The sequence below is a fragment of the Leucoraja erinacea genome, chromosome 1 (assembly GCF_028641065.1).
Source record: "Leucoraja erinacea ecotype New England chromosome 1, Leri_hhj_1, whole genome shotgun sequence".
Classification (NCBI taxonomy): Eukaryota; Metazoa; Chordata; class Chondrichthyes; order Rajiformes; family Rajidae; genus Leucoraja; species Leucoraja erinaceus.
This window is the reverse complement of record NC_073377.1, coordinates 84,043,760-84,059,918: the sequence shown is the minus strand read 5'-3', so window position 1 is coordinate 84,059,918 and position 16,159 is coordinate 84,043,760. Positions and strand designations below refer to the sequence as shown.

Sequence of the window (16,159 nt, the reverse complement as noted above, 5' to 3'; positions counted from 1 at the left end):
CGAGGATCGCCAGTGTTGAAGCTCCGCCCAGCTCCGCCCGTGGACTTCGGAAGCCGCGGTCTCGTTAGGAAGCGGCCGATTCGGAAACTCCAAGCCTCTGAGAGTGTTCTTCCGTACTGACGTTGTTGGTAACTCAAATTTCACTGCACCAGTTGGTGTATGTGACAACAGACAATAGGTGCAGGAGTAGGGCATTCGGCTCTTTGAGCCAGCGCCGCCATTCAATGTGATCATGGCTGATCATCCACAATCAGTACCCCGTACCTGCCTTCTTCCCATATCCCCTGACTCCGCTATCTTTAAGAGCACTATCTAGCTCTCTTGAAAGTATCCAGAGAACCCGCCTCCACCGCCCTCTGAGGCAAAGAATTCCACAGACTCACCACTCTCTGTGAGAAGAAGTGTTTCCTCGTCTCCGTTCTAAATGGCTTACCCCTTATTCTTAAACTGTGGCCCCTGATACAGGACTCCCCCAACATCGGGAACATGTTTCCTGCCTCTAGCGTGTCCAAACCCTTAACAATCTTATATGTTTCTATAAGATTCCGTCTCATCCTTCTGAACTCCAGAGTGTACAAGCCCAGCCGCTCCATTCTCTCAGCATATGACAGTCCCGCCATCCTGGGAATGAACCTTGTAAACCTACGCTGTACTCCCTCAATAGCAAGAATGTCCTTCCTCAAATTAGGGGACCAAAACTGCACACAATACTCCAGGTGTGGTCTCACTAGGGCCCTGTACAACTGCAGAAGGACCTCTTTGCTCCTATACTTGGCTCCCCTTGTTATAAAGGCCAACCTGCCATTCGCTTTCTTCACTTGCTGCTGTACCTGCATGCTTACTGTCATAGACTGATGAACAAGGACCCCCAGATCCCGTTGTACTTCCCCTTTTCCCAACAACGGCATTTAGATAGTAATCTGCCTTCCTGTTTTTGATACCAAAGTGGATAACCTCACATTAATCCACATTAAACGTCATCTGCCATGCATCTGCCCACTCTCCCACTAATTTCCTATATGGGACCTTATCAAATGCTTTCTGAAAGTCCAGGTACACTACATCCCCTGGCTCTCCCTAGTCCATTTTCCTAGTTACATCCTCAAAACATTCCAGAAGATTAGTCAAGCATGATTTCCTCTTCATAAATCCATTGTGACTCGGACCGATCCTGTTACTGCTATCCCAATGTGCCGCTATTTCATCTTTTATAATTACCTCCAGCATCATCCCCACCACCAATGTCAGGCCAACTGGCCTATAATTCAGTTTTCTCTCCCGCATTTCTTAAAAAGTGGGATAACATTAGCTGCCCTACAGGAACGGATACTGAATCAAAAGAACATTGGAAAATTATTACCGTCCACGATTTCTCAAGCCACTTCCTTAAGTACCCTGGGTTGCAGACCCTCAGAAACCTGGGGATTTATCAGCCTTCAGTCACATCAGTCTACCCAACACCATTTCCTGCGTAATGTGAATTTCCATCAGTTCCTCCGTCACCCTGGATTCTCTGGCCACTAGTACATCAGGGAAATTGTTTGTGCCTTCCTTTGTGAAGACGGGTCCAAAGTACTTGTTCAACTCATCTGCCATTTCCTTGTTCCTGATAATAAATTCACCTGTTTCAGTCTTCAAGGATCCAACTTTGGTCTTAACTAATTTTTTGCTCTTCACATACCTAAGGAAGCTTTTACTATCCTCCTTTATATTCTTGGCTAGCTTACCTTTGTACCTCATCTTTTCTCCCCGTATTGCCTTTTTAGTTATCTTCTGCTGCTCTTTAAAAGTCTCCCAATCCTCTGGCTTCCAGATCATCTTTGCTATGTTGTACTTCTTCTCTTTTATTTTTATACTGTCCTTGACTTCCTTTGTCAACCACGGTTGCCTCTTATTCCCCCTGGAATCTTTCTTCCTCTTTAGAATGAACTGATCCTGCACCTTCTGTATTATTCCCAGAAATACCTGCCATTGTTGTTCCACTGTCCTCCCTGCTAGTGTATCTTTCCAGTCAACTTTGGCCAGCTCCTCTCATATGGCTCCATAGTCACCTTTGTTCAAATGAATTTAGAGATACAGCATGGGAACAGGCCCTTCCCCTCACTGAGACTATGCTGAACATTGATCACCCGTTCAGATTAGTTCCGTGTCATCCAACTTTCTCATCCTACACACTAGACACAATTTACAGAGGCCAATTAACCTACAAACCTGCACGTCACAAACACTCAGAGGAAAACCACACAGTCACAGGGAGAATGTGCAAACTCCACACAGAACCTGGGTCGGTGGAGCAATGAGCCAATGGCTCTTACCAGCTGCACCACGGTGCTGCCCTCTGTTAAACTCACAACGTAACTCTGTGCATACTCTCTGTGTAAATAAAAATGTTTCCCAAATCTCATTCAAGTTTTCCTCCTCCTACCTTAAAGTTATTCCCTCTGGTATCTGACATTTCTGCTCTGGGAAAAAGACTAATTATCTATACCTTTGTCTCTCATAATTTTATATTCTATCAATTTGCCTCCCAGCCTCCAACACTCCAGAAAAAAATCCAGATTTGTCCTCCCTCTTCTCATAGTTAATATTTTCCAGTCTAGGCAATATCTTGGTGAAACTTTTCTGAACTCTCTCCAAAGCCTTCACACATTTCTTGCAAAAGGACACAAAGTGCAGTAACTCAGTGGGTCCGGCAACTCTCTAGAGAATATGGGTAGGTTTTTTGGGGTCAGAACCCTTCTTCAGACTAATTCCTCCAATCAGTCTGAGGAAGGGTTCTGCCTCATTCATGTTCTATAGAAATGCTGCTTGACCTGTTGAGATACTGTGGCATTTTGTGTTCTTCTGTATAAACCATCATCTGCAGTTCCTTTTATCTCCATATGTCTTGCAATTCAGTGAACAGAACTGCACACAATACTCCCAATGCGGCCGACTAAAGTTTTTTTAGAACCACATCACGACTTCCTACTTTTGTACTTATTGACCTATCTGATGAAGGTAAACATGCTGTCCACCTTCTTGGCCATTCTTCCGACTTGTGTTGCCACTTTCAGGGTATTTTCAGATCTCTCTGTGCTCACAGGGCTCCTGCTATTATCTGAATACTTTTTCTCTTGCATCGAGTCTGTGGGGGCTGGGGTTAATGTGCACCATTACCAGTCTCTCAAAGCACTTCATAATGCTAGATTTCAGAACTACTGGATGGTAATCATTAAGGCACACTACCTTCCTTAGTTCGGTACCAGGATGATGGTGGTCTTTTTGAAGAAGGTGAGGACCTCAAAATGGAGTAATGAGAGGTTAAAGATGACTGTGAATACCTCTGCCAGCTGATCTGCACAGATCCTGAGGATGCATCCAGGGAATCCAACTGGATCATTTGCTTTCTGCGGATTTACTCTCAGGAAAGCCGATCTTACATCTGCCTCAGTTCGGTACAGGTGCACCAGAGGCTGGTGGGACTTGTGTCATTCCTCCAACACCAGCAGGTCCAGGAACAGCTTCTTCCCTGCAGCTGTTACACTACCCAACACAGTACCAACACAGTACCATTGCCAATCCCCCCCCCCCCCCCCCCCCCCCCCGACACTCCTTCCACCAGGAAAAAAATAATTTCACTACTATGACTGTATGCACGTAAATATATTTATTTATTGCTCATATTCGATGTCGCTCTTCTAGGGAGATGCTAACTGCATTTCGTTGTCTCTGTACTGTACACTGCACGATGACAATAAAGTTTGAATCTGAATCTTCTGTTCAAAGCTGGTGTAGAATGCATTGAGTTCATTGAGGAGGGACCCATTGGTGCCAGCGATATTTCCCATCCTCACACTGCAGCCTGTTCTAGCATGAAAGCATGCACTACCAACCTCAGGAACAGCTTCTTCCCTTCCATTATCAGGCTTCCGAACTGTCTTCTCATAAGCAAAGGATTCCGTTTGATTCACCTCTATCCCACTGAGTACATTGGACTTTGTCTATATAAAACAGATGTGTTACAATGCATTACAATCCTAAGAACTATATTCTGCACTGTGTATCTTCTCCTTTGCTCTGTCTATTGTACATGAATTTGAACTGATTGTATCTATGTATGTTATATCTGATACGTTTGGATGTTGTTCGTCCTTCCTAATCAAAGAAAACCATGACTTCAGTGTTTTTGTTTGTGGGTCCAGAGGTGACTGGTGGGACAGATCCAGGCCCGGAAGGCTCACCCACATATGGCACACAGTTGGGTGGTGCTGTAGAAGAAGTTGAAGTGGCTTGAGCCATGTGCACGGTGCGTTTCCTCTGACCTTCTGTGGTGCGCTTCTTCTCAGCTGCACGCACTCCTGTGGTGATCTTGCTTCGCGCAGTTGGGCGGTATGGGTCCTGAAGTCATGACTTGTGCTTGACTTGGATTAAAGTGAGGGAGAGTTGCGCAAATCATCAGCCTCACTCTCTTGTCGCAGCCTATCTGGATCCAGTGACAAGATGTAGTCAAGACGGCTGGCGATAGATCAGGATGCAGTGGATGATCAACAGTGTTGTGCGTGAAAATTGTGCTCCACAATGCTTTGCTGTGTCTACCTTCCTACGTGTTGGACCGCAAAATGGTGGTCTCCTCCGCGTATTCCGCCAGATCTAGTCTTCACCTTTCCTGAATAAGTTAATAGCCACAAAGCAGTGGAGGTTTACACTTGGTGTTTTCCTTGGCTAGCGTGCAAAACAAAGCCTTGCACGGTACTTCAGTACACGTGACAATAATAATTCTGAACCTAAACCTGCAAATGACAGAGATTCCACCACCGATCCTCACAGAACACCACTGGTCATTGGCCTCCAGTTACTAAAACACCCCTCTACCTTTTGTCTCCATGGTCAAGAAATTTTGGATCAATTTACCAACTCATCCTACCCTGAGCGACCTTGTCAAATGCATTATCAAAGTCCATGTAGACAACATCCACTGCCTAATTCTTAACTTCTAAAAAACGAAATCAAATTTGTGAGACGGGACTCCCCTGCACAACCATGCTAATTATCCCTAATAATTGCACAATTTTCCAAATGCAAGCAAATCCTGTCCTCAAAATCTTCTCCAATAATTTCTCTCTCACTGTTGTAAGGCTGACCAGTGTATAATTCCTTAGTTTGTCTCTATTGGTCTTCTTAAACAAAGGAACTTTGGCTATTCTTTCAGTTACGTCGAACATTCCTTGTTCCAGATGTACACTGGCACCGTTCTCCAACTTTCTCCACTACATTGACAACTCCATCGGGGCTGCCTCCTGTAGAGAACTTGTTGATTTAATTAACTTCACTACTAACTTCAACACTGCTCCCAAATTCACCTGGACTATCTCTGACCTCTCTCCCTTTTCTTGATCTCTGTCTTCATCACAGGGTACAAACTATTGATTGACGTCTACTGCAAACCCACCGGCTCCCAGTTATCTTGTCGACACTTCCTCCCACCATACCTCTTGAAAAGACCCCCATTATTCTCAATTCCTCCGTCTCTGCTGCATTTGCTCCCAAGAGAGCGTTTGCTCTCAAGATGATCCCGAGATGTCCTTAGCGAATGTGGTTTCCCCCCTTCTGTCATAGATGGATCCTTCACCCGCATAGCCTCTGACCTCGCTGCCCCTCCCCCAGATGCAACGGGAAATGTAGAAACAAGGAACTGCAGATGCTGATTTATACTAAAGATAGAGACAAAGAGCTATAGTAACTCAGCGGGTCAGGCAGCACCTCTGGAGAAAAAGGATGAGTGACGTTTTGGGTTGGAACCCTTCTTCAGTCTAACCCTTCACAGTTATGATATAGTGACACGATGCTGTGTAGTGCAGTTTGAATTCTGCAGTATCAAGGATGCAGCCTGTTCACGTGAAGCCCCAACCCATTCTCCTGGATGGATTTAAACAAAAAGCAATGGACTTATTTCATTGTTAAATATTTTATCTTGGCTGTTTCTCCAAAAATCCCAGCATCCCAATACTGAGGAAATATTACCTGGGTCTGACCTGAGGCAGAATTCATGATTTTCAGATTTAGGAGCCAAGGTAAGTTTTGTAACAATGCTTCTAATTATGAATTGTGATTAACATCTTCAAAAAATTAACAGTTCATTTTATTGAACCTCAAGGATTTCCGAATATCTGTGACTGAAAGGAAAGCTCTGCTCCCACCTTTACCTTCCACCATGGGCCATTAGTGGTGGAGCCTTTGCCCCTTACTGCCCGAGGTCTCACCAAATCATGCCAAACATTCCAAAATCTATGTTTCAATGAAACTTTGGACAATGTGAATCAAATCAGTTATCTCACCTCAATTCTTCCAAGTTCACTTCGACTTGATGGAGAACATGACATGAAGAACTGCTAAAGCCGTCTTTCCTTCAGCACGTTTTTCCACATTTCTGATGCGCAAAGTCGTTCTCCCTAGATTTCAGGATATCAGCCCATCAGGCTTACATTTTACAGCTGTGGATGCTGGATCATATACTCCCGTAAGGAGGAAATGAGCAACTTCCTATTTCAACATCTGAGCAAAGTCTTTGGAGTCAAATGAATGGCGATCAATAATGAGAGACAACTGACCTGCAGACTAAATGAGTAGAAAAGACCAGCAGATGCTGATTTATACTGAAGATTGACCCAAAATGCTGGAGTAACTCAGCGGGTCGGGTAGTACCTCTGGAGAAAAGGAATAGGTGACGTTTCGGGTCAAAAAGATTCTGACCCAAAACGTCACCTATTACTTTTCTCCAGAGATGCTGCCCGACCCTCTGAGTTACTCCAGCATTGTGTGTCGGCCGGCTATCAGACTATGCTGACTGATCACAGGCTCTGATGTCCGGGATGCAGCATTTGGATACCTAAATGTTATCTGCTGAATACTTAGCTCTAGGCCTGTAGGATAGGCCCTCTATGTTTGGTGCAAAAGGCTGGGAACATGCATATTGGAGCCACTGATTTTGTCCAACAAGTCAGTTCCGCCATGATCATGATTACCTGCAAAGTGAGTGCAATCTACCTGTTGCACTTCCAATGATGCAATGGAAGTCACATTTAAAAACAAAAAGTATTTCAGTTGCTGAAAAGTCGTTTTGAACATCCTGACAACATTTCAGTCGGGTCCCTACCTGCTTGAAGTTGGCACCCACTAGGAAGAGTAGACGGGAATGTGTGGGAAAACAAGTTGTGAAAATTAATTGGGAAAGGGCTGGGCTGAAATATCCTTTTATGTTGTAAGAAAATAAGGAACTTGGGCAGCTTTGAAATCATTGAAATTAAATTGGCCAAGATGTGACTAGGCAAATTAAACAATAAATTAGATCTTTGATTTTATCTTCCTCTTCCATGCATCATTCCACCTGATGGAAGCAGATTAAAAATCAACCCTGGAGATGATCAACAAAAACAGTCACCAGATTAAAAGGTTAGTTGATGTCTTTCACCTCCTTGCTTTATAGCGTATTCTACTGGAAGTGACTGGATGCTATGCTATCCACAAAATTTACTTTTGAAATTCTTTAGATTAACACCTAATATTTGATGGCAATAGCACTTTGTCGCAGCTGCATTTCAAATGCATTGGGACCAATGTAATTTGAGCAAGAAAAGGAATTATATCGAGATAATTACTGCATAAAGAAATTGCTACATCTAACTCCATTATTACATGGGGGTGGGGAACAGAGTAGTAAGATGATGCGAAGGGAAACTTTTTTATATTCAGGAAGGTTTCCTCAAGTGTCAAGATCTTCCCATCACCACCCCATCCTCAATCTTGTCATCTGACTGTGCCTTTCATCTGGTAAACTTTATCTTATGTTTACACAAGTACTGTTCTTTTGACATTTTCTGTTCCCTGTCCAAATTCCCATTCCTGCAGGCTGCATCACTCACATTAGTTGCAACAAGGTGGTGAAAAAGTGGAATTTTGTGAGATTCCTTTTTGATTGAACTTACGGATTGGTGCACGGAACCAGCTGTATACACCCGAGACAGGTCGTCCGTTACTCCGGATCTGTATGCAGATGTACAGAATGGCCTGAGTTTAGTGACTGGTGACATTTGGAAAGGTACATGGATGGTAAGGGTTTAGAGGGGTATGGACCAAGTGCGGGCAGTTGGGATGGAACATCTTGGTGGCATGGGCAAGTTGGCCTGTTTCCATGGAATATGACTCTATGACAACTAGAAAATTGGGTGACTTGGAATTTTCGTCTGTGAAGGTACCGGCCTAATATCCTGCTTAAATTCCATATGAGTAGGTGGGCAGGTCAAGTACTGAGGAAAATTGCTCCCATTATGTTCTACCATAATGACAAAATGTGATTGTAATCATAAGAGGGCCAAAGGTATCAATCTGGCTTAGCTCGAGGAACCATGTGAGTGTGGTGAAAGGGATAAAGATCGCAACATCAACGTTCTTTTCGAAGGAAATTAAATCCTTAATTAATTTCTTAAAACGTCATTACTATAATGGTTTTTGGTTTTAATTAAATTACTAAAATTGCGAGTTAGATTGCATCACAGATTGCATCAATTAAAAAAGAAAACTTGGAAGCAGTTATATGCACATTTTTCCATTCAAGCCCAGCTGACTAAAATCTTCACTTCTTGCATTTCTGCTCTTTGAGATTAATCTATCCAAAAATCAACCAAATGTAGCCTAGGAAGAAATGACAATTTCTAATTTATGTAGAAATAGACAAAAGAGTTGTGTAACATTACGACATACAAGTTGAAATACATATAAATTATTGGTTTTGCAGAGCTGGAAGCCACAAAAGAAATATAAAGCTTTTAGCAGGTGAAAGATAACATTCAACACTGCCAACATTCAGAAATGACTAAGCCATTGATTTTTCTGAATAAAAGAATTTCCAGCATTTAAAAAAAACAAATATATACCTTCCCAGAATACATATAGTAACAAATGTCATATTTTACACATTTTTGTTGTAAATCTTCCAACAAAAAAATGGAAATGGAGAAACTATTCCTGAGCTTGGAATCTGCAACATTCCAAAATACTATTTACATTCAGGGCTTTGAATTTGAACATAGACTACATGTTAAACCACTATCTAAGCTTCATTGGAAGTATAAGTATGCACTGGCAAGATCTAACTCCAAGAATGCTTTATTTTCATCTCAAAAATTCCATTGCTAGTTCTGTTAAACATATCAACATATCAACTTGTACGCGTTTTCAATATAAATATTTTTCCTCTTCTGACATTTTGAAGGCTCCCATGTTATTTTACATTGTGCAAAAATGTAGATGTTATTAATACGGGCACTGCATTCCATCTGATAGCAGAAGTCAGTGTGACATCACATGCAAATTGGCCACACCAGGGCTTTGGACAGGAAACAGAGCAGAGAAAAAGCAGAACAAAAGAAGAATGCATTTACATAACAATATTTCCCAGGAAATTTGCATGCAAAAGTCAATGCAAGACCAGCATACTGCTTTAGTGATATTGATTAAATAATAAGTGGTGGTCAGTAGAATAAAAATCAGCGGCATGGACTGGAAGATATACAGATGCAATTCACCTGACAGTTCAGTATTTAACTCATTGACATTATAAAACTGGCAGAAATCCAATTAAACTTAATAGAATAATGACAATCGAATGGCTAGGCATGAAAAATAATTATAATCTGGAGCTTCCAGTAGCTTTGGATTCATATCTCACAATAAAACACCACCTGGAGGAGAAACAGATAATTTCCCCTTTTAACAAAACATAAAATATAGTTATGTAGCAGCTGAAATCAACATGGGGCAAGACAAGAAACGGCAAATTAAAAAATATGAATCATTAATGTAACAGACCCATTGGAGGGCCATATGTCAAATGTAATGACAAAGGAAGTGGGAAAAAATGCACAGGAAATTCATATGTCCAATCCCGTGTACATCTGCAAGTAATGTCATAGTCATAGAGTTATACAGTGTGGAAACAGGACCTTCGGCCCAACTTGCCCACACCGGCCAACATGTCCCAGCTACACTAGTCCCACCTGCCGGGATTAGTATGATGTGCTCTCATATATTAAAACATTAAAAGACAGGGATATACAACATTACGACAGTTCGGATCACAGAAATTCCATCTTTCTGCATTCTCCAATTACTCCCAAAAATCTAAGATACAGAATCCAGTTTGCTCTTACGAAATTTATGTTGAAAAAATATATATAAACACAGAATTTATACAGTTTACCGAGGACAACATTCATTCACAGGCTGTCAGTACACAATTGAAGCCCACTTTAGAGATTTACTTTGGAAATTGACAAGGCAATCTCTTCTTTTGATACTTATAAAATGATACTTTATTAAACAATGCAAGATCCATCTTTAAAACAACCCTTTCTCTTCTGCCCACAATACAACCAGAATTCCCTTGCATGTAGATTTAAGGGGGGAAAAGGGTTTGATTATGGAAAATCATGGTAAAGTTGGCTTTTTAGAAATTCAAAAATTATTATTTTTAAAAGCACTTACAAATATTGAAACTCAATAAATCATGGAGTGCAATGAAAACAGAATGCCACCAATAACACAGGGTTAAAATGTATTTCATCCAATTGAGTGTTGGTCAATAAACATTTTTTGGATGAGTGCAATCCTTCTCATTCCTTCAACTGAAAGTAATCTACTACTTAAAGAATAAAGAAATGATTTAATTCTCTCTAGGTACCACTTGTTACTATTATGAACCCTTAGCTAAATGATAATTCCGATAATCATTACAGCCCTCAAATAAAATAAGCTGAGAAATGATGCACACCAAAGAATTTACCATTCTAAAATTCCAAACTGTCTCGTGCATACAGTCATTATGTTGGACTTGGTCATTAAAAAGCTGTGAAGAAGCAATGCAAGAACAACGAAATATAAAAATAATAAAAGCAATAGAAAACAAAATAGCATTGATAAAATAACAAAATAACAGTAAACCCTCATTTTAATGGACTTCTATATAATGGATTCCAGTTATAGTGGACTGACCTACTGATGGCTGCCGACTCCGCCCCCAGCTCGCGCAGCCCACCTCACTGCCTACACCGCCCTGTCTCGTTCACAGCCCAGGCTTCCTGCCCAGACCTCCTGCTGCCACTGCCGGCCCACACAGCTTCCTCGGCTGCTTCCAAGCCGTGCCAGCTGCCGCTATCGCCAACCCTTACCTGCAATCAGGTCACCTGTGGGGTGTGACCATTGACTCTGCTGATACTCACCTCTCCCCCAGCCGCTAGCAGGCCTGGATTCTGGACCGAGAGTTTGAAGAAGGGTCTCGACCCGTAAAGTTGCCTATCCATGTTCTCCAGAGATGCTGTCTGACTTGCTGAGTTACTCCAGCAGTTTGTATCCTTTTGTGTATTAACCAGCAACTGCAGTTGTTTGGTTCTACTACATATACAACAATAATACTTTACTCGGTTATAGCGGACAATCGGCATAAATGGACACCATTCCCCCACTATGGTCTGTTATAACAAGGATTTATTGTACCTCTAAATGGGTTCTAAATTGAGCAGATCATTTATGGAAAGGCATGATACCAGTGACATTTGGCATATTTATAATATTTATTATTTTAACTTAAATAATTAAAGATTAAAATATAAAAATATTTTGTTCCAATATTACATGACAATAGAAAGGGTTTTAGGCAATTCACAATGTGATAAGCTGTTCATCACAATTTTCAGTAACTAAACTTAAGAACTCTAAGTGATAATAATCTATTTTGCAAATATATTTTCCCCACAGAGATGGTCCTTATTTTGAGATAGAAATATTAGGAAGCGAATTCAGCTGTTCAATTTGAGTTGATTGAAAACATTTTTTTTCTATACGAGTTGATGAAGACATGTAGCCAATAATACAACTTCATTCAATCAAGTTCCAAGTAAAATAATAGCAGTCTTTTCTTGTTTTGTAGGCCATCAAATACACCACAAATTGAAGAAAATAATAAATATTCTGACACAAGATAATTCCTGTCACCAATAAAGTTATAAACAACACATAAAATAACATGGAAGCTTATTCATTTACTCAGACCAATATTCCTCTCAGATTCAATCAAAAGTTATAGTTCTTTTCAGCCAAACCACAATCTCGTGGAGTGCTGCTCTTAATTTAGCTGCAAGGTGGAAATTGAATGACTTGGAGCCAAAGTAAATTGTAATTACATTTGATAATTCAGTCAATGGGATTGAAAGTAATCTTTGAAATGCAATTGCTGTACCTTTACCTGACTGGAGCTGTCCTTAGAGTGGTTGTCCAGTTACTCTCACAATTATTATTTTTAAAAGCACTTACAAATATTGAACCTCAATAATTCTTGGAGTCCCATGAAAACAGAATACCATCAGTAACATTACCTAAAATTACTGATCCAAATAGAGTGATGGGCTTGTTTGCTGATTCTCTGCATTAAGGCAATTGATAGCTACCTCTACTTCTCCACCTTGCCCTCGCTTGCCCCTATAAATGAGTAAGTTAATGACATATTCCCACTATTCATATGCTTGCTATAAATCCTCGCATATAGCATCTATGGATCATATCCTTTGGAAAGACATCCATGTTAATTAGTAAAAATAATTAATAAAACAAATACATAATTCATATTAACATAATGGACAAATTCTCAAGATGAAATATGCTTGGACTTATTAATGCAATATGCGACAATAACACCACCTTTTTCTCCTGCTGATTGATGCCTGTTTCTTTTAAAATGAGACAACCTATGTATAGTGCAAAACTCATGTTTTTAACTCATGAATAATACAACTTTTACATATGGGAGTTGTGAGCTGCTGCCTTCCAATAAGTAGAAGTTATTCATAGTAAAAATTAAAATATAATTTAATGCAAATCAGAAACAGAAGTGGTTGAAAATGCACAACAGGTTAGACAGAATCTGTGTACAGAAAAAGCAAATTTGGTGCTTTATGGGAAATGGTTCAAGGAAAGGTCCCATTCACAATCCATTAACCAATTTATCAAATTACAATTCCTCTTAATAGCCGTAATTGTTATGGCAAAGTGCCACTTAGATTTCTTGACAGTGCCAGTCACTCAGAATAAAATAGTTGTAAGGAGCAGAAATTCGGATCTGGGTTGTTCAGCTAAGTCTACAACAAAGTAGTGTTTGCTTGTTGGACTCTGCTTCTACTGAAGTCAATAGAACCACATCTGGAAGGAATGTACAACGCATACTGTAGCCATTTGAAAATTGTGTCTTTGGAGCAAGAGGCTGTGAACAATCTTGTACCCAGGAAAAACTGTGCAATGGAATAGAATAAATAGCACACTCCATCTTGAGGTGGTTGGGCAGGTTAGGACTTTATTCCTTGGAGCATAAGAGGTGATAGGGTGACCTTATATAGGTGTATAAAGGTGTAGACAGGTTGAATACACAGTCTTTTTCCCCACAGTAGGGGAATCAAGAACTAGGGGGCATTGGGTTAAGGCAAAGAGGGGATAGATTTAATCGGAATCTGAGGGGCAACTTTGTTCACATGAATGTGTGGTGAGTATCTGGAACGAGTTGCCAGAGTTAGGTACTATAACAACTTTTAAAAGCCATGGTTTAGAGGAAAGGTTTAGAGGAATACGAGCCAAATACAGGCAAATGTGACTTATTCAGAAGGAGCATTTTGGTGGACATGGACGAGTTGGGCCGTAGGGCCTCTTTCTGTGCTGTATGACTCGATGACTACTAGAAAACTGGGTAACTTTATCTGCAGGTTGCTTTAGGCTTTCAGTATAGAATAAGGTAAACATGACTCCTCTGTTATATTGAAAGAAGAAGAAAAAAATGTGCCATAAATTGAAACACTTGAGTAAGAATTCAGGAAATTGTTTTGATGAACACCCATAGTCATAGTGTGGAAACAGGCCGTTCAGCCCAACTCGCCCACACCGGCCAACACTTGCCTGCGCTTGGTCCATATCCCTCCAAACCTGTCCTATCCATGTACCTGTCTAATTGTTTCTTAAACAATGGGATAGTCCCAGCATCAACTACCTCCCCTGGCTGCTTGTTCCATACACCCACCACCCTTTGTGTGAAAAAGTTACCCTTGTATTCCTATTAAATCTTTTCCCCCTTCACCTTGAACCTATGTCCTCTGGTCCTCGATTCCCCGATTCTGGGCAAAAGACTCTATGCATCTACCCAATCTATTCCTCTCATGATTTTGTACACCTCTATAAGATCTCTTCTCTCATCATCCTGCGCTCCATGGAATAGAGATCCAGTCTACTCAACCTCTTCCTATAGCTCACCCCCTCTATTCCTGGCAATATCCTCGTAAATCTTTTCTGAACCCTTTCAAGCTTGACAATATATTTCCTATAACATGGTGCCCAGAACGGAACACAATATTCTAAATGCGGTCTCACCAACGTCTTATACTCAATGCTAATTTTTTTTTTTTCCAACAGGTTTTAATTATCGTTGTTTTTCGACAATGATTCTAACTCTGCTTTTACAGTAATGGGAAGAGGTAACATGTACTTTAGGTTTTGCACTGTTGTGGGCTAGTTTACTTAGAATAACTGATAATTTGTTTTCTATTTACAGTTGTCATTGATGCGTTTAACATATCTGTAAAGTTATAACTAGTAATAGTTTAATTGTTCCGGTTTATATTTGTTGTGTATGGGAAATAAACACTGTTGCCTCTTGACTTAACGTAATTCAGACCACAGCATACAATGTAGAAACTCTCACACCACATTCAGCATGAAAAGAGTTGGTGTACTGATTTCAAGGGAATTATTCTTTCTTGTTGGTCTCGAACCGTTTAAAAGTTTTATCATAGTCTTTAAACTCGAGAAATAAACCAAATGTAAATTATGCCACATATGCTTCATGATTTTCTTCAGTATTTTCTTCACCAAGCTCAAATGTTGTCTGTGGATCTGTGCTCAGCAGGTTGCGCAGTTGCGAATCTGAATTTCTTATGGGAGTCATGTTTAATGACACACATGTTATGTCGCTTTCAACAGCATGCGATGGTTCATTAATTGTGTTATTTTCAATCCACTGGTCACACTCAGAATCAGTTTGATTGGCTGATTCTGGACTGGCTACTGGGAAATTGAATACAGATGAAACAGCATTGTGAATCTGAGATTTTGCCATAATCTGCCTTTCAGAAGCACTTATTTTGTCACGGGCATCGCTTAACTCGGTAGTATCCAACTTTTCAGTCATTTGTGTTACTTCATTTCCAGAGTGAGGTTGGGATATTGAAGAATAAATATCTATTTGGGCATCTGTTTCAAAAGGCAAAACCACTGGACTTCCACAATTATTAGTTTGTTCCACTTGCATTTCTTCAAATCCTATAGATGTCATCTCCCGTGTTGAAGACTGAGGCAGAGTCTCTTGATCTTTTATTTGATCTGTATATTGACAAATTACTTTGTATCAAAAGAACAATGTGTAACATGAAAATTGAAACTATGGGAGCACAAAGAGAAATGGACCAACGATAAACATCTGCTTTGGAAATTAAAATATTATGTATCCACAATATATTTATTGTAAGCCGAATGATAAGTAAAAATGAACAAATTCTAGCTGTTAAGAATACTGTTTAATGTACCTAACAGGCATTGCCTTTTCTGTAACCCTCTCTCTGTCAACCTGGTTGGGAGTCTCCATTAGGACCTTAGTCGGTCCCACTCACTTTTAGGGATGACGTACTGTAACTCCCACTTATGACTCATCACCTTCCTTGTTCATGTCTTTTGACCAGCTCTTTTTCCAATTGTGGTCCAATTCCATCTCAGCACCCAATTTTTAGAGTGTCCCCCAGATTAACACTGGCTACTGCATTTCAAGCTTATTTCCTCTGAGTTTAAATCATTTATTGCCTGATTCTAACCTGTTGTGGTGCTGGGTCTGATTCTAATTTTCAAAGTTCATCACAGGGGCAATTGATTGGTCCCATGTCATTTAGGCTCCTGCTCCCTACTGCCCCAGTTGTCTATACTACACACCTTTAGCTTTATATATATTTGTTTTTAATTCATTACTTATCATAGTTAAAAAAAAACCAATTCTAATTGTGCCAAATTAGTCAATAATAAGTTTGCATAATGCTATTTTACA

General features: G+C 40.4%; 1 protein-coding gene across 1 annotated transcript in view; it reads right to left on the bottom strand.

The window, feature by feature from the left end:
- Nucleotides 1-11,503: 11,503 nt before the first annotated feature.
- The window catches only part of LOC129698838 (coiled-coil domain-containing protein 149-like), a 128,029-nt gene continuing 123,373 nt past the window's right edge, over nt 11,504-16,159 (bottom strand). Inside the window, exon 12 of the mRNA XM_055638158.1 lies at nt 11,504-15,447. Within this exon, the coding sequence (XP_055494133.1) occupies nt 14,894-15,447 (554 nt within the window). The 3' untranslated portion in view covers nt 11,504-14,893. The remainder of the gene's footprint in view (nt 15,448-16,159) is intronic.